Source organism: Thalia democratica, chromosome 1 (genome assembly GCF_965202585.1).
Source record: "Thalia democratica chromosome 1, ktThaDemo2.hap1.1, whole genome shotgun sequence".
NCBI lineage: Eukaryota > Metazoa > Chordata > Thaliacea > Salpida > Salpidae > Thalia > Thalia democratica.
In genome coordinates this window covers 73,072,831-73,092,586 of record NC_139165.1, presented here as the reverse complement: position 1 = coordinate 73,092,586, position 19,756 = coordinate 73,072,831, and the positions used below count along the sequence as shown (strand labels likewise).

The 19,756-nt window shown below is 25.4% G+C and overlaps 2 protein-coding genes across 2 annotated transcripts in view; one reads left to right on the top strand and one right to left on the bottom strand.

Annotated features, from left to right (window-relative positions):
* LOC145849248 (methionine-R-sulfoxide reductase B1-A-like) overlaps positions 1–19,756 on the bottom strand; it is a 64,303-nt gene that overhangs the window by 10,040 nt on the left and 34,507 nt on the right. The gene's annotated exons all lie outside the window — the stretch shown is intronic.
* Positions 13,368–18,889, top strand: LOC145847312 (uncharacterized). Its single transcript, XM_082953568.1, has 5 exons — positions 13,368–13,570; positions 16,506–16,628; positions 16,859–17,013; positions 17,990–18,167; positions 18,452–18,889. Exons 1-5 carry the CDS (start codon positions 13,388–13,390, stop codon positions 18,770–18,772), a joined length of 960 nt encoding a protein of 319 aa, XP_082809694.1. The 5' UTR covers positions 13,368–13,387; the 3' UTR covers positions 18,773–18,889.

Here is a 19,756-nt window from a genome sequence, read left to right as displayed (position 1 = left end):
AACCGACCGAGGGTAAGGGTTAGGCTTAGAGGTAACAGTGATAGTAAAAATAAAAAAATGAACAATAACTAACACACAAATATAAAATAAAATAAAATAAGTTTCCGACCGAGGGTAAGGGTTAGTAGTAACATTGATAGTAGAAAAAATAAAATTAATAAAAAAGCTAAATAAAAAATAATGATTGTTAAAAAAAATTAAAATTAAACAAATTTCAACCCGTACAAAAATGTCTTCGTTAAACTGACCCTTTGTGCAATTTTGTCCCCTCGTGCAAAAGTGTCTTCTTGCAAAAGTATCTTCGTGCAAATTTGACACCTACTCTTATTTTTAGACACTAACCTATCATTTCAGATTGGTAAGTACTCGGCTGTATTAATAATGTAAATGGAAATATTTTGTTTATAAAGATTGTGTAAATCAGAAAAAAATATTGTAGTACAGCAGAATTGTTTTAACATATTCCTTACCAATTTTACCGAAAACTTTATATGTAAAAATATACTCCTTTTCTGTCCTAACTTAACCATATTTTCTATAAAACACATTACAAATAAATCAATAAAAGTTATATTTATTCTATTTAAGATAAGTTTTGACCTTTTAGAAGTTTGCAGTTCTGAAGCACCTAGCGGGTTTCAAATTATAGTTTTGAAATACTAGTTGATTTTTGTTATTATTATTGCTTATTGAACGATTAAAAAAGCGCACAGAAATTTTGGTCAAGAACCCTTTAGGTTATCGAGTCGTATACAACAAATATTAAATAGTTTTATATCAAACCACTTAAATTTTCATAATGAATAAATTTTGTTGAATTAAACATCTAATCTTAGTCGAATAGTTGATGGACATGTACGAGGTAAGGTATATTTATTACACAAGGTCAAACCTAGGCATCAAAAAATTTAGTAGTAATGCACACAAAATTAATCTAAAAGCAAATTATAAAACGTAAGTGTAAAATTTATAGTTAAAAATAAAATGTTCTTCACAATTTAAAATATTTAATAAAATTTATAAAATGCTAAAAAACTATTCCGCTTTATTAGTCGCTTAAATAATTTGAACATGTTTAACATAGTTGTAATATGTGATGAAAAAAAAATCTACGTATTTGTATGTTCGTTTATATTAATATAATATTTATTAGAAATAATTTATAAAACGTTAAGTTTTATACAAACACTCTTTAAAACTAAACGAACTTACTGGCTGCAATGTTTTATTATCTATTTATGCTTTATTTTTACTACAAAACATTTATTTAAATTTACAATTGTTGGTATTTTTTGTATATATTATGTTTTAAACTAATGTAATAAGCTTTTCAACGGTCTTTAAGTTTTTAAATATGTTTGGTTGTTTTAAAGGACCTATGTAGTCAAAACTTATAATTAAAAAATAATTTTTGTAAAAAGTACTTTAAAAAAGCAACAAAAGTCAACTTGTTGATTAAAAATTGTAGAACTAGTAATTTTAGTTTAGATACATCAAAGTTAATGAAACCAAATTCTGATCAGATTTTTAAAATCGCCTTAATTTTTAAAGTTTAAAACTTTATAAAAATGTTTCAAGTTTAGTTTTTTAATTTTTTTGAGATTTAATTAAAAATTTCATTCACTTACTTGTTATATTTGTAATGATTAAATAAACTTAACGTTCATATAAACTACTTTTTTTTAACTATAAGTTAAAAAAGTGTTTACTATAAAAGCAAATACTATTGTTCATTTAAATATTAGTTGAATGGTTTATAATCAAGCCATTTGAAAATTATCATAGTAGTTTTCTATTTTTATTTCCTCTTATAGTTTATATTTAGTAGATTTGATTGTGCCTTCTTTTAAAATTTTTATTCATAAACACATAAAAGTATAAAATGCAAAAATCCATAACAACATCAAAAAGTTTCATATACGCACAAAATAGTTTCACTTTAGTGACGTGCGCATTGTTAGTTTTATACACAGCTGAAAATAGTTTTTTTTTTAATTCTCTTGTTATTTAATATTGAATTTATTGGACACGTTTAAAATCCACCCAGTCAAATTCGAGAACCGCTTACCGATCGAGGGTAATGGTTAGGGGTAACAGTGATAAAAAAAAAATAAACAAAAAATATTTAAAAAATAAAAATTACATAAAAAAAAAAAAAAACCGGTTGAATTTATAACTCTATAGAACCTGTTTGTTAAACGAAACTTTTTTGTAATATAGACGCCAACATTAGAAAAATAAAATAAAATATGCAATCTTTATTGAAATTACTTACTTATAAAAACTAAAATACAACTAATTACTTGTGTAAAAAGAATTTTGTATAGCAAACTCTTATTTGTTCTTAATATTTAGGAATTTAAAACTGGGTTATGTTACGGCAGATTACCGCAGGTTTTTCAACATGTTATATCTTTAATACTGTTTGTTCTTTAATTTTTCAACTGTTTTTTCTTGAGAACAGGTTAGAAAAGCACGAAATTACTTTAGCACAGAGTGACACTTTAGCACGGAATTTATTTAGCAATGTTTTTTGTGCTTAAATAAAATTTGTACTATTTTATTTAAAAACCTAAAAACACACTATGCATCATGTAAACTAAAAGTTAACAAGCTTTGAATGTGTTACAAGTCTAAGGTTTAACTAAAATTGAAATAAAGGTAAAATAACAAACTTTAACAACTTAATTTAGATAATTATTTTTTTATAGTTGCGAGACGCGTGCATGTAGAAATAGAAGGAACTTAACATCTTTATGTGTTATAATATTTAGAGATGTATATAATTTTTGAATACTTTGATAATAACACTACCATATTTTCGACATAAATATTTCTAAAACCTATCAGTATATACAAGCTGTAAGTTTCTTAAAGCTTTTTAAAAAAGCTCAAATTAATTATAATAAGGTTAAATTTTAAGCGCAAGTTTTTAATAAAAGATGAAATATATTGAGGTTAGTAAATATTGACAAACTTTGTTTTTAAATTCTCTGATAACTTTATAGCCTATTTAAACTTTACTTGTTTCATTTACAAAGTATATACAGCTCTAAATATCATAACACATAAAGATGTTAAGTTCCTTATATTTCTACATGCACGCTTATCGCAACTTTTTTTAGATAAATATCCATATGTGAGAAAAATGGTATATAGACTTCTTCTATAGTTAGTAAACTTGTTTTTTATACCCGTTTTAGTTTTTTTATTATTTTTATTGTTTTGAAACCTAAAGTATCGTCATAAAAAATTAAAAATAAAGTTTTTTCAAGTAACACTTTAAATTAATCTGTTTTATAAAGACGATACTTTAAAAAGTGTAAGAACAAATGTTTGAATTGTTTTTTTTTTAATTTAATAACTATTAAGTAATTGAACAACATTTATAAGAACATTTCGAAAGATCTAAAATTATTCCGTGCTAAAATGTCACTCGTGCTAAAGTGACGCCGTGCTAAATTGACACTCCGTGCTAAATTTGTAGTTTTAGCTTTTTTAAACATTCAATTTTTAACAATAGAGATAGATAAAAACTTTAAAAAAGGAAACAATTAAATGTGTTTAGAAATTTACTATAATGTTTTTAGTACCGAGTTTAGAACGTTAAAGTCAGAAAACGTAGCTACAGTTATTAAAAAAGTTGATTTAATGACATGAATTAAGAAGGTAGAATGCAGGTTATTAATTTATTAAAAAAACATTATAAGATTATATTAATTCAAAACTATGTGATGTTAACAAAAAAACATTTTATTTAATTAAAAAAAATTTTAAGGTGAAAAAAGCAAGATGAAAACAAAATTATTTCAGTTAAGCAAAGTTTTTTTTAACGAGTACGGCCATGTTACTTCGTTCTCTCTAGAAAAACTTTAAATAAAAAACGACTATTTGTTTTACAAACTTTCAATGCTCTTCCGCCTGCCTAGCGTCGAAAACGCGGCGTTATGCCTCATTGAGCGCGGCTTCGTGACCGTGGTCGACACGGAAACTTTTTGAGCTTGCAGTGCGCTTCTTTCGCGGCAATTCTCGCCATTTCCGGCCTGCTGATCGCCACGAAGGTCGAAGTTTACGGCGCCGCCGGGAAGGTTGAAGCATCGGGAAAGGTGCGGCAGGCATGCTTAGGAAATTTTATTGAAAACTCGGTTTTTTCTGCTTTCGCAATCAACCTCCAAAGCATTTTTGAGGGGTTTCTGGTCGTCAAAAGTGGCCGATGGCGAGCCGACGGTTTAAAATTTTAATTTTATTTAAGAAATTCATGTGCTGCAATAAAGAACTGTTCGCCGTTCTCGTTTTTGGAGGTTTCTACATGTGCTTGTGTAAACGCTCTTAAGCCGTAAATCAAGTCGGCAGTCGCTTGGCGTTCAAAGGGGTTTACCCTTCCAAGAAACCGGAAAGATACGAATGCCAAGTGTTTTGTGTGATAGGCGATCTGTACGCTTATGGCGGTTACGTTTTGATAATGGATTGGACGAGGCACACTGAAAAGTACTCGCTCGCCAGCAGATCAAGGGCGACCTCGGCTACCTTGGACGGCATGAGCGAATGTCTATGTGGCTGCGCATTCGTGCGTAAAAGATTCGATATCAGGGGAATCGTTGGTGAAAGCACGAGAGTCAGCACGTGGTTGGAATTTGACACGATAGATTGCAATTTGAAAGAAGTTGCCGAAATGGACCAGACGAAATCGAAAAGAGCTTGCGCAGTGTTTGATGGAAGAATTGTGGTTTTGGGCGGAAACGGTACTCAACGCGACGACTTGCGGACAGTTGATTCGTACGACGTTTTTCCGAATGTATGATAGCCTATGCCGAGCATGAAGAGAGAAGCGGACACACCTCAGTCGTTGTTAATAACAAGCTCTTTACCGTTTCAGAGGGTGCGGATGCTTTCGAAGTGTTCGTCAGCGTTTGTAAGATTGTAAGAAGTTATCAGTACTCAAAGCACCTCCAATGGCAAAGTCGGTTTTGTACAGTGCGGCAGTTTAGTTCGGCAGAAAAGTTGTTGTGTTTTGGAGCGAAAGTGCGAGCTTGCTTTGTTACGACGTCGATGAAAACAAATGGTCGGAACTCGGAAGAACCATGCGACGTTGCAAAATGCATCGAATATTTTTGTTGCGTAAAAATACCTTGCTTGTAAAAATAACTACGCTGTTTGTTTGAAATGGAGTATTACTTTACCTGTTTATCAGTTTTTAAAAGTTTTATTATTTTTTCTTTTTAATTTGAGTTTTAAAGCTTCTTAAAACAATAATTTATCCAAAGTTGAACAGTCGATAATATAAGTTTTAGATTGTATTTTATGTTTTTTTCAGAATTTTTATGGAAAGTTTTGTTTTATAACAATTACTTTTGTAGTATATGTGATATAAATACAAATTGTATTTACAAAGACACAAAGGTATTTTTTTTATTAACTTTCAAGTTTTTTATTAATTGTCTAGCTAGATATTAAAAAAAAAAAGTAAACTTAACTTTCAATGATTGATGAAACCATATACTTTTCGAATAGTATAATTTATACTACATTAGGTGAAAAGTATTTAGCTTTAAAGTTTATGTTTTATTGAGTTATTTTTAACATTTATTGTGTTCTATGTATCTGTTCAAAGTTCTATTTTTATTTTTATTGTGACGACATAAGTATTAATAAATTGGATAAAAAAGTTATTTAATTATTTATGTAAAACACAAAAACTTTTTTAATTTTATAATCTCATTTATAATTTATTGCAGTTTGTAAAACATAAATAATTTTGTTTGTATGTTCTTAAAGACTGTATTTTCTTAACAATAAGTTTTATCAGAAACTGATTACTATTAAAAGAAAGTATACTACTTTAAAGTTTGAACTACAATTATATTTCCAAATTTGATATTACTTTAATTATTTATTAATTTTTATAAGTAAGGCTATTATATCTTTTTTGATGTCTAGTGTTTTAAAAATATTTAAAACATTTTTTTTAAAATAAATAGTTGAAAACTTATTATAGTTTAATTTGATGAACCGTAACGATGATGAGTTTTTTTAGAACTCTAATAGTAAACATCATCAAAAATCGATTACTTTAATATCATATTAATATAAATTGTAGTAAAAACATGAGCTTGCTTTAAAACATTTCAAAGTTTTCATATGGAACACCTCACTAAATTATTTTTTACAAAGACTAAGCTAAACTTTGAATGATTAAACTAAGTCTGCTATAATATTTATTGACATCTAGTGAGTTAAAGCTTTTTAAAACAATTATTTATCAAAGGTTGAATAGCTAAAAAATGGTTTGCACTGTTAAATTTTTAGACAACATGCTAACTAGTTCATCAAAATTTTATTAATAAAGCATCTACTTACAATATTAAAAAAAAAATCGTTTTGTTAGTTGTGTGTATACAAAGCTTGTAAGTATAACTAATTTACTGTGTTTTTTATCATTTAAAGTTTGGGGTTTAGAGTAATGTTTTGATTATTTATTATTTCTGTATGACAGGATCAGTTGTACTTTATATCATAACAGTATTTTATGATCATAGCCTTGATATTTTACACTGTTACAAAGATGCTTTATTCACTTAGTTTTTAGTTATATTTTGAATAAATAAGTTTTTCTTATAAGTATTGATCAAGAACGTAATACTGTACTGACGATGATAGAATTTTCATAATATTTTTACGGCAATTAACTTGTTTGCATATTTTTTATATAAAAAGAAAATCAAATTTCAAGATGTAATTCAGCATTGAAAGTTTAAAAAAGTTTAAATTAAAAAAATTCTGGATTAGGGCAGATATTGACTTGAATAACAAACACCTCGATTCTAGTTCAAAGGATTCTGTAGATCAATAGCTAAAATTTAGGTTTCGTAAGTTTAATTTTACTATTTTACTACAAAGTAAGTAAGTTTTTTGAAAAAAAAGAAAAACGAAGATGCTCAACACGACTTGGTTGTACGAAAAGAATTTTCGGTAATTAAGTTGTTAGTGCAACACACTTGACTTGAATAACAAAAAAAAAAAACTTAATAATTAGTTATTAAAAAAAATCAAATTTAAACTCTAACTAACGAAAGAAAATCTTACAATAAAAAATTTGTAATCTAAATGCGATAAATAATCTATAGATAAGTTTACATGAGTAAATCAAAAATTAAAAAAATGTACAAAATTAATTGACTAAATTGTCTTAATTTTTCTGAAAAAAAAAAAAGCTTAAATATAAGATTGCCAAAGTTAAAAAGTGCTCAAAAACATATTGAATATTAGTTATTCATATTAATTAGCTGAAAAAAATATCAAAAGTACCTAAATAAGAACTTTAACGATTTTTTTACTAAACTTTTAAATATAAACCATTACAAAGCTAATTAAATCTTAATACTACCATTTTTTTTTAAATTTCTTTAGTATTTAGAAATTTACAGCTTTAGATTCTTTAGTATTTAGAAATAAAATATACTTAAAGTTTAAACTGTTTTATTTCTAAGGCTTTAATTATAAAATTTCAATTGCTTTGTTTAATTTTATATGATTATATGAACTTAGATTTATAAAAAAAAGTTTTTATTGAACACTGAATACAAGTTAATAAAGGTGTTTCTTCAAAAAGCATATATTTCTTTGTTCATTTCAGCATTTATTGAGTGGTTTATTGCCAAGCCATCTGCAAAACTACATAGTAACACAATACATTTTCTGAGTTTTTCCTTTTAACAATATCTGTTTGATTCCCAGACATAAGCTTATTATGAGATAATGTTTACCTTTTTTTTCAGTAAAATATAATCTTATTTAAAGATACTTATTTTGTCCTAGTCAAGACATTAAATTGTAAATGTGGATGTGATAACTTGATAACGTTTTTGTACACTGGGTCCTTGGGGCAAAATTTTTTAAACACTTTTATTGTTGTTGTTTTCATATTATTTGAGCTCTCAACTTGTTGTTATTGTTAGTCTAGTTTTGGTAAAATATCTCAAGCTTAGAGTTTTTTGTTTTATGGAGATTCATGCAATGAATAATATTATATTAAGGTTTCTTAAATTGTCCTGGTATATAAACTGTTTGTTGTGTTTTTTGTGATTTTTTAGTTTTTATTATTTTTTAAATATATAATGTATTATTCTTCAAAAAAGTTTTCATTTTAAAAACCTCATATTTTACTTGCTTGTAGAAAAAGTTTTAAAGTACTTCTAAATTAAAATACATTCATTAAGTTCAGTACTTAAACCATATTATTTAAAGTGTGCACCACAGTGTTCATATAAACCAATTAAGTATGCCAAAAATTTTAAATGTTGTTTTTATTTTTAAAACTGTTTTTTGATTATTAACTTTTTGTTTGTTTTCTTTGATCCACTTAATTTATTTTATATTGTCACCTATTGATGTAGGTAACTTAAATAATAATTTTATACAAGAATCAATTTTTCATCAAAACTTTACACAAGAATCAATCTAACAGGAATATACTTTAAGAATTTATAAAAAAAAATAAGATTCAACCACTTAAGATTTAAATAATAATTAATATAAAAAGTAACATTGTTAAAAGAAATACTTAAACTACCACAAAAAAAAAAGTTTATTGAACAATAAAAAATGCTTAAAATATTTAGTCATAGGACGTGGTGCACAAAGAACCTGTTGGTTAATGTGTCAATTCATGATGAATAACATGTTTACTGCAGCAGGCTGTGGCTAGAATCCTTCACCACTTTCTGTGGCTGGTTTATATAGCAACGTTCTTAACTTTATGCAACATTACATCAGTAATTTCTTGTCTGCACTTTATTTTCTCCTTATCTAAACTGTAGTATTCTTGCATCAGTTAAACATATGACCTTGAGAGCTTTCTCTTAAACGCTTGAATGAACAATGGTTTTAGTTCAAAACTTTCCATCAAATTTAAACAGTAATCAGGGTTGCCACTTTACATGGAAACCTGGAATTTGACAATTTAGGCTAAAATAACCTGGAAAAACCTGGAATTTTTACTAATTTAAACATTTTCAATAGTAAAGTTTTGATTTGATACAAAAAATCTATCATATAATTAAGATTTTTTGTCATCATCAAAAATTTTTTTTTAATTAAAAAACACATTTAAAGTAACTTTACAGTATCTTTTCAATATTTTGATACTATTTAACACAGTTTCTTAAATAGAAATTAACCTAAAACTAAAAATAGACCTAAAAATGTGTAATTTTAAAAACCTGGAAGAAATTTGGAAAACCTGGAAGAAATTTGGAAAACCTGGAAAAAAATTGAAAAAAACAAATGGCAACCCTGAGTAATCAGGTGCAACTTGATATTCTATAACAATACTAGTATAATTTTGTTAGATGGTTTTCTTAAAAGGCTTCATTAAGACATACCTTTTACTTAAGTACTAATATGTATAATACTAAAAAATATTTATTATTGTTTGTTATTACTATTTTCTACCAATTATAAATCTGTCTATATATACAACATGTTTTAGATCATTGTTTATTTATCTGTAACTGATGATCTCAGGGTTTCCAAAAAGCCTGAAATTATGGAAAAATCTTGAATTAAAAAATTAAGGCAAAAAAACCTGGAGTTTTGGAGTTTTTGAAAAAAACCTGGAGTTTTATACTACTTACTTGTAAGGTAACAAAATTTCAATTAGATACCAAATATCCATCATGGAGATAAAATTTTTTTGAAATATTTATTATTTAATTAATTTTTATTATTATTAAATTTTTATTAATTTCTCAAAAAAAAAACATATTTTAATTAGCTTTACAATATCTTTTCTATGTTGTAATACTGTTTAAGACAGTTTTCTACCTTAAGTTTATTTTTATACCAAAAGTGGACCAAAAAACTTGTTTTTAAAAACCTGGAAGAAATTTACAAAAAAACCTTTGGCAACCCTGTGATCTGCTTAGCATCAAAACTAAGTTGTACAAAATAAGCTTATCTGAACACCAATATTGTTCCTCACTGTTTTGTGTTAGAGCATTTTCAAATTTGTCCATTTAAAGACTCAGTTTGAAGTTATGATTAACTAACTTTTATACTAAGTCGAATCAGGGTGACTATTTTACCTAGAAATGCACAGTGGGCTGGCATCCAATAATTGACTTTTTTGTTGAACTTAAAGTTATACCTTGTTTAATGAACTTAATTTCTTTTTTCAAAACTGGTTTTGTTTCTATTCTGCTTCAAGTATTTTAGAATTTTAGTTTAAATGCGGCCAATTTAGTTATTTTTTGGTTTAAAATTACCAGAAAAACTTATCTATACTTTTTTTTATCTAATGTGGTATAGCTCTTATTTAAAAGTAACATAAGTTCATTTAAAACTCAAATTATTTGAATTTCTTTTTTGGTTACTAAAATTTTAACTTTTTCTAAAACTCAATGGGTGTTTTTAAGACAATTTCATTGAATACTAAAAATTGTAAAAGCTTTAAGGGAAACTCACTTTTTTCTCTCAGGCTAGATCATATACAATAAAGAAGTTTACAAAAACATTTTGAAAAACCTGAACTTTAGAAAAATATTATTTCCACAGTTGGCACTGAACTTTACGTAATGAAATTTTGTATAGAATAAATAGTTATGATATTTCCAATTTATTTAAGAACTTCAAGATTATATAAATTGAATTTTTCAAACTAAGTAAAATTTCTATTAATAAAAGAATTAATATTTATTAAAACCAAACTTTGAATTTAGAAAAAAATCATGGTAAATCCGAAAATTTATTATGTAAAATAAAAGACTTAAAAATACATACAAATAAAGGCCATAGAAGGAGAAAAAGGCACATTTATTATTATTTTCTTTTTTTAGTTATTTTAACTTAGCTAAAAATTGCTTTTTACTTTTTTGTAAAATTTATACTATTTATTAGATATAAAAGTAGTATGTCAAAGAGTTCAAACATTATTTTATGGAAGGACTAAGGTAAAAAAGTAAAAAACAGACTATTTCATTAAAAATCTATCTTCTCTTATGGTTTATAAGCATTTGTTCTGAAACTTTCTCAGCTTCATCTTAACTTAACAAAAAACAATTCCATTGCAGGATTTTTTAAATTATAAGTATAATATTTTTCCAATAAAAAATAATTATTATCTTTTTTTTTTTGGTCATAAATTTCTTTAATTATAATATTTTTCATAATGTTGGAAAATGTTACAAGTAATAGATCCTAAAAAATAGGTTAATTGATTAAAAAATAAATAAAAAATGATAGATTTCTAGAATATTTTCAAAAATTTGAAGAAACTAGGCAATAATAAATTATTCTTTCATAAGTTAGATAAAAATTTTCTGACTGACTGTATTTGAAAAGATTTTTTTTTCAATTTGTATGCAAAGTATCTTATAGTATATAATTTAATTTCATATAAGGGCCAATGTTAATTATATTAAAAACTAATGTCTAACCTCTTATGGTCTTAACTCTTATATTGAAAACAAAGTCTTTTTAGCATTTCTATATTATCAAAAAAAAACCTTCTAATAAATTTTCTACAAAAATAGGACAAAAAACTTTAACCTTTAAAAATCAGGGAGAAAATCTAGAAAAAGTTAATAAAAACCAGTGTTCACTAGGGTGCTTATTTTTAAAGCTACTTTTGAGTTTCTGGCTAGTGGCTGGAAAAAAATTATGTTTTGGAAATTTCATAAAAACACCCCGTGCAAAATTTTAAATGGTTTTAAGAAACTTTCACCTTTGCACCAACCAATTTTCTAAAATCAACCCTAATGCAAAACGTATGGGATTCAAAATTTGACCTTAAAATGTTTAGATGAAATTTTTTTACATGTGGCCAATTATCACACAAACACATTGTGAACAAGCTGAAAAGATTTAAAGAAAGTTTTATGATGGTATTTTTTTTTAATAACTGGGAACTCAAGAACACTAAAAAAGATTATTAAAATTACAAAAATCAGGAAATGCCTCTGAATTGTTTAAAATGTGTCTCTGTGATAATTGGCTATGTGTAAATAAAATTTCAGATAAAATTTAAAGTCACATTCTTTGTGTCCCAAACATTTTGTATTGGGTGGGTTTTGTAAAATCTGTTGGTGTCATGGTAAAAGTTTTTTCAATTCATCTAAATTTTGCGCAGTGTGTTTTTATGGTGTTTTCAAAACATAAAACTTTTTCCAGCTGTAAAAATCAGCACCCTAGTGTTCACCCTCTTAAATATAAATTATTTTTTTTTTTGAATATGTATTGAAAATTGTAAAAGATATGACTATTGAAATGCCACGCTTATATATAGTTTCTAATAAAAGTTATTGTTTACGTTATATAAAACTTATTTTATGTACAGTATTGCAGTAATTTTCACAAATTGGAAAAGCTAATATGATAAATAAATACAATATTCTTTTTATTTTTATAAATTTGTTCTGATATTTATGTAATGTTAATTGTTTTTATTTTTAGTGTGGTAAAAAATATAATGAGTTAATACAAAAGTTATTAAAGTACTGTTTCACAGTAAATTATTTAACTAGCTTTTCTGTGAACAGATCTTTTTAGCATATAACAGTAGTTGACTGATGCCTTAGTCAAACACTATGATATTGTTCATTTTGATTCTGTAAGCTAATTTGTGTCTTTTTATCAAAAGTTGTTTAAGTGTGCAGAATCTTTTAAATGAAGATTTTTCAACTTTAGCATTTAAACTATTGTTTTATTTTGAATATTAGTGATTTTTATACATAAAAGTAGGGTGCATGACTTTTCAAATTTGTAAAACTCATATTCTGACAATTTAAGTTCTTAAAAAGTTTTAAGGGAACACAACTCAAAAAGTAATGTATATATAAACAAAATAAAGATATGTATGTAGGTCTTATTTATATCTACAAGCTATTTATTTGTTTTTGAAAATTTTCAATTGTTTTTAGCAATTAACCTAAAATAAGTTTTAAACTAAAGTAACTTTTAGTAATTTTTTAATATCTTAAAAACTATAAAGCATTGTAAAAAAGAAAAAGGGGTTTGTGAATAGACCTACATACATATTTAAAAAATGTATATACTTTTTTTTTTGAGATATGGTCTTTTAAATAAATTTTCAAAAATTTGAATAGTCTTGTAACCATAAAACTATCCTAATTGAGTAAAAATTTAAATTCTGATGCTTTTGTTATTTTATGACTACAACCAATAAAGCTTTTCTGTTTATAAATTAAGTAAAAAGTTTAACAGATTTTTAACTTATATTTATTTTAACTGCTTATTTTTTAATTTAAACTAAAAAGAACATGAAAAGTTGTTGAAAAAATTAAGATTAAATGACCATATTAGTTGTTAAAAGTTAAAAAAAAGTAAAATAAACATGTTTTTTTTACAGTCAATCAGCCTATATATATAAAAAATGAACGTAGAATTTAAACATGACAGAAAAAGGTTCTGTTATGAACAATTTGTAGCACAATTTCCAGTACCAACTTTGAACAGATACAGTACCAAACAGTTTAAAGTTTGTGAAGGATATATAAATGGTCATGGCGAAGTCATTGTTAAAGAATCTGAACAAGCTAGATTCCTTTATGAAAATGTAAGTTGAAAACTTTATTTTTTTAGGAGTTTTTATTAAAACATTTATAGCACTTTTATTAAAATAATGATTCTTGGAGCAAATAATTAATTTGATAAATTGTTCAAGTTTATGCTAACCAATTTTCCTAAACAGTTGTTTTGGTATTTAATAGAAAATTAACAAAAAGTTCAAAGTTTTGTTTAGTTTTTTATTTTGCTTTGTTATTTATATATTAGAAGTAGATTGTTAAAATTATGTTATTTCTCTGCGTTAACTTTATAATTTAATTTTGCTAAAATATATAGAATACTCTATAAATTTTCTTAATTTAGTTTGTTTACTTCTGTTATTAAGTGCTTGATTTTAATACTAGTTCTATCCAAAGCAAGACTGATTATCAAGATAATTTCTAAAAAGATATCAGCCTTTAAAAACACTATTTTTATAAATACAAAATATAAATACCTTCTACCAATTCTGCATATACATTTTTGAAGTTTTTTTGAAGTTTCTTAAATGATCTTTAGTAAAAACCATATTACAAGGATATGTGTTATAGTATTTTATTGTAATTGAGTGTACAAATATATTTTTACAGTCATGTTTTTAGTGTTTTTTAAATAAAGTATCCTATAAAGAAGGTAAAAGTAGTTTGTGCTTTAGACGCCAACATTTTTGCAAGCACTTTAAATTAAACTTAGACTAGTTTTTTACCACTAAAACTTTTTTCCTAAATAATTGGCTACCTTGTATACAAACGGTTTAAATGTTTTTACAAGGTAATTAATGATCATTAGCTTTTGAATTTAAATAAATACTTAAAAATAATTTAGAGACTTGCTGGTGTGATGTAGTTTAGCTTTAAAAAATGTTTATTCAATAAGACCATGCTTTCATTCAGGCTTGCCACTTTACCTGTAAAAACCTGGAATTTGACAATTTAGGCAAACAAACCTGAATAATCCTAGATTTTTAGTATTTTTGAAAAAAATACTGTAAGTTTAAACAAAAATCACTAGAAAAACCTGGAATTTTAACAATTTTCTTATGTTCAGTAGTAAAATTTCGATTTGACTCAAAAGATCTATCATGTAAATAAAAAAATTTTGTCATCATCAATTTTTTTTTTTATTAAAAAACATATTTAAAGTAGCTTTACAGTATCTTTTCAATGTTTTTATACTATTTAACACAGTTTCTTACCTTAAACTTAACTAAAGAGATGTGTAAACAGACTTTAAAAGAATATACCCAAAAATGTGTACTTTTAAAAACCTGGAAATTTTTTTGAAAAAACGAGTGGCAACCCTGTTTCATTAGACTTATTTCAGAATGTTAAACATTTTTCAATCGTCCATATTATGATAAGTGTATTATTTATTTATAGTATAACAAATTTATTATGTGGATAATGTTAATAGTTGCCATTCACGTTGGCTACTTGAAGTATATATTTAAGTAGAATGCTGCTTTTTATTTAATTAATTTTAGTCAACATTTACATGAAATTTATGTTATTGGTTTTATAAATTAAAGTTATGTCATTAAATTTTGTTCGTTTTATTTATTACTTGATTAAGAGTTTTTTCTCTCTGTTATTCATAAGTGGTAACATTTGTATTAATAATCTTTTTATTATGACTTACAATGTTTTTTTGCTTTAAAGAATGGCAACACTGTTTTTATAAAAGATAACGATTTTTTTAAGTTGAAAAATAAACCTTATCTAGTATTTTTTTAAATTTAATAACTTTTTTTTTTTAATTTTTTATATAAGTACCTGTTTTTAATCCCAATTTTATTAATATCCAGTTTTAGGACAATTAGCTGTAAAGAGACCTAATTATATTTTTGTACTACTATAATTTGCAAGTTTAACTAAGGTATAACATTTTCACTTAATCATTTTTAAGTTCACTTATTCTAGGTTCCCAAGCAAACTTAGTAGAAGCAAAAACTAAGTTTAATTTTTTAAAACACGAAATTAATATTAAGGAATAAAGTTTAAAAACTTAGTTTTAAACTTACTCAAAAACTTGTATAATATTTTATTGGTACCAAGTTAAAAATGTATATACTTTTAATTTAACGTGTTTATTAAATGAATTAATAATTAATAAAATAAATACGTCTGAAACAAAATAAAAGTGCAGTTTTTAATCAGTTTTAATTTTGCTTAACATATAAACTAATAAATTTAATTTATTTTATTCATATGATATCTGGTTTAGATTTTTGTTGTGTATAGACAAGTAGATTATAATAGTATACTTCAATTACTACAATACTTGAATTCTAAAAATTACCTAAATATTAAAATATCAAATGTCAAAATAACATTTGAGTTTTGAAAATAACGTCTAAATAATTTCTATTCTAAAGTTTCAAGCGTTATCTTTAATTTTCTAAATATTTTATTAATAAAAAAATAAATTTTAATAATGGGTAGGTGTCAAAAATGCACGAAGACACTTTTGCACGGGTTAAAACTTTTTTATTTTATTTTTATCAATTAATTCTTCTTTTTATCACTAGTATCATAACCCTTACCCTTGGTGGTATTATTATTTTTTCTTTCACTGTTACCCCTTGCCTTTGGTTGTTTTTTTATTTTTCTTCCTTTTTTGTTTATTATTAATTTTTTTTGAAATTTATTTTATTTTTTATTTTAGTTCTTATTTTTATTATCACTGTTACCCCTAACCTTGGTCGGTAGTTTTTTAATATATATTTTTTTATTACTATCAATATTGTGCAATATTGTCCCGTTGTTCAAAGGTGACCCTTCGTGCAAAAATTTCCCTTAATGCAAAAGGTTCTTCGTGCATATTTGAGCTGTTCCCGTTGATTATAGTTAAACTATAATTTTAAAATTTATTTAAATATTAAAGTTTATAACACATGTAAGTTTTTTAATAATTTTTCTGTCTTAAAGTAACTGTTTTATTTGCAGGGATATTATGGGAATATCGTACCAATTGAAAATGATTACCGCAAACCTTACCATGAAAAGTTTCGACGAGAAAAGTGTTTTAATTTAAATGGAATGCAATACGAAAATTTTAAAACCACTAAGGTTTTTAACTTTGCAGTTTTTAGTACATAGATTTTGGTGTATGAATATTTTAGTAAATAATATTTAATCTTCATTTAATTTATAGTTCAGCTGAAATAGCTGTATCAATTGAAAGTTGTGATTAGATGTTTCTTTGATTAAAAACTATGGAGTTTTTGTAAAATATTTCAATTGTAATTTATTAATAATTTGAGTTTATTAATTATTTTTTTAAATCTTTTGTATTGAAGAACAAAGAAAACCAAGATCGTCGTACAGATAGGTTTGCGGTACCACAAGGTGAAGTGAAGCTCGTTTTGAGTTTTGAAGAAGCGTTCTTTCTTTGTTTTGCTTTCGGGTGTTTGCTCGTTCACGATTTACAAAACAACCCATTGAATATCGACCAGTTAGTTTCAACCTGCAGAAAGTATATTATCTTTGTATAAATTAAAAAAAAGTATAATTTTTATTACTTAACCATTATTTTTAACAGTATTTTTTGCTGTATCGAAACAGTAACTTTTTCAGAATAGATTTCGTTAAAAGTTTTATATAAGTTTAATAAAATATTTACTAAATTGTTAGTTTCAAAATAAATTATCAAACTTTTATCGAAATAGTTATACCAACTTGGATAATTATTATTGATAAGTATTACTAATAACTATATAAGATTAATAAGTATTTCTTCATATTTAAAATAAAAGTATTCTCTCATAACTATCTTCTCATAACTTAAGTTTTTAAACAAATTAAAAAAAAATCGCTTTTAAACTAAGTTTGACATTTTATTTTATTGTTCTTGCTAAATTGCTACGCGTTGGGCTATTTTAGTCTAGTTTAAAGTTCACTGAAGAAGGACTGTTGTCCGAAATTAATTTGAACAAAATGTTGCAATAAACTAGTAGATTTTTAAACCATCGTTTATTTATTTTTTGTAACTACTGATGCAGGGAAAAAATCACTAGGAAAAACAATAGACTGTGTCCTGGACCGATTTGCAAATTATATATAAACTTTGTCTTAAATTTTAAGTTCAGTTTACAAAGAATGTTAATAAACATATCGAACAAATGTAATGAAACTGTAATACCAGAGTCCCAAATTAACATACTTATTCATAATAGTAAAAAAATTTTTAAATCTTGTTTTTAAAGTTTTTTGAAATAGGTATAATAACAAAGAGTAAATAACTAAGAGTATGTAAAAAAATCTTTTTATAACTTGCTTTTTTTACTTTTTATTCAATACATATAACAAATAGTAAATGCTTGTAAAAATACATTTTCACTTAATATTTGCGATCACAACTGTAAATAATGAATTATGGTGGTATCACTTTTTTGAAGTTTTACGATTTATTTATTTTTAATTGTTTAAAGATTATGGGAGTACTGTAGACGTGAATCTCAAGACTTCACGGTAAAATACATAGCATACCACCACATTAGAAGCAAGGGGTTAGTGGCCAGGTGTGGTTTGAATTACGGTGTTCCTTTCGTCGGCTATTACAAAGGAATGAGTTTCTACCATTCCACGTTTATGTTTGCTATACATCAGGTATGTTTGTATTTGTTTCTTACTATCATTTTGTTTCGTTTACTGATGTTTTTTTTTAATTTGATTATGTAGTTTTCGATGAAAATCAACTTTAGGCTAAGTTTTTAATACTTTTTATAAATATTAAAAAATCTTAGTTTCATAATCCATTTAGTGCTTCAAAAAAATTGTGTTTTGCAAATTTGTCGAAATTTACTTGAATGAAGTTGTATACTTTGTGTTTATTAGTGACTCTTTAAGTGGAAGCTACCAAATTAATAGCAATAAACATTTTCAAACAACAGGTGAGCAACGATCTGAAAACTTCCTTCGAAAACACCGATCAGCACCAACTGATCGCGCTGCAAAGGGAAGCCGGCAAAGTGAAGAAGCAGCTCGTCGTCATCAAAATGCAGCTCCACGACGAACACGATTGTGACGTCACCGAGTTCCTTGGCAACACGAAGGTCGACGAGGTTCACGTGACCAGGTTCGTTGTCGAAACGTCGCCTGAAAACTTAGAAAAAATTGAAAATTGGAAAAAGACGAATAAGGACAAACTGGAGAGGAAGCGAGAATTTTTGAATGGCAAACCTGAAAGTTCGAAGAAAATAAAACATTTCTGAACATTTTTACTATTTTAATTTTTTACTGCCATTATACACTGTTATACACATTTATTAAATTTTATTTGTATTCGAGTTTATTATTGTATTTTAGTAGTTTTTCATCATAATTTACTTTAAATTTGTAGCAATATTTTATGCTTTACTTCTTCCATCCTTAAATATAGTTTAGTTTAGATCTTAATTATTTTAAATAGAATTTTGATTTGATTGAATTAGTATTTAAGATATACTTAAGTTTCTATCCAATTTAAAGTTAACAAAATCTTAAAAAATTTACGCAAGTGCAAAACTAACTTTGACACAGCTAAAGTGTTTCTAGTAAAAGTATGGTCAATAAAATGTTTGTAAAACCAATGGTAAGGACGTATTATTTTGATAATATATTTCAGGTTTATCTTATTAAGCATAAACATTATTATTTAGTGAGATAAGTGCTTCAATAAGGTCATACTTTGAACTCAGACAAAAAAGCGTACCACTTTACAGATGTGAAACAAATCTTACCCCTTTAACACCGTATAATAACTAAAATACCTAGCAGTAGTACATACTATTTATTTTAGTTAATTTTAGAATTTCTATATTTAAAGTGTTTTATTCGCATTAATCATTTAAGATTATTTTTGTTGTTGTAATTTAGTTATATTTGTTAAAAAAAATACTAGAAGTTTTTCAAAAACATGTTTTTAAGAATTAGGGCGTATTTTACAAGGGTGTGTACCTTATTAGTTTGACTTTTGTGCTTAATATAAAAAATACTTAACCTTTATAATTAATTTATACTTTTATGTTATATTTGTATAAGATCGTTAAAATAAGCAACGCTTTTCAGTAGTATTTCTTTTCAACTTTATTAAGAATTAAACTCAACAATGAATATACATGATGAAAAAATTGTTCACTATACAACCTGTATTATATTTAGAAAAAAATACAACATATATTGCAACATAAATAGGAAATCTTTTGTTGCTAAACCAA

Coding starts and splice junctions, on each gene's coding strand:
- LOC145847312 (XM_082953568.1), top strand. CDS start 13,388: ATGAACGTAGAATTTAAACATGACAGAAAAAGGTTCTGTTATGAACAA. Junction 16,629..16,858: donor AAAATTTTAAAACCACTAAG/GTTTTTAACTTT, acceptor TTTGTATTGAAG/AACAAAGAAAACCAAGATCG. Junction 17,014..17,989: donor AACCCATTGAATATCGACCA/GTTAGTTTCAAC, acceptor AATTGTTTAAAG/ATTATGGGAGTACTGTAGAC.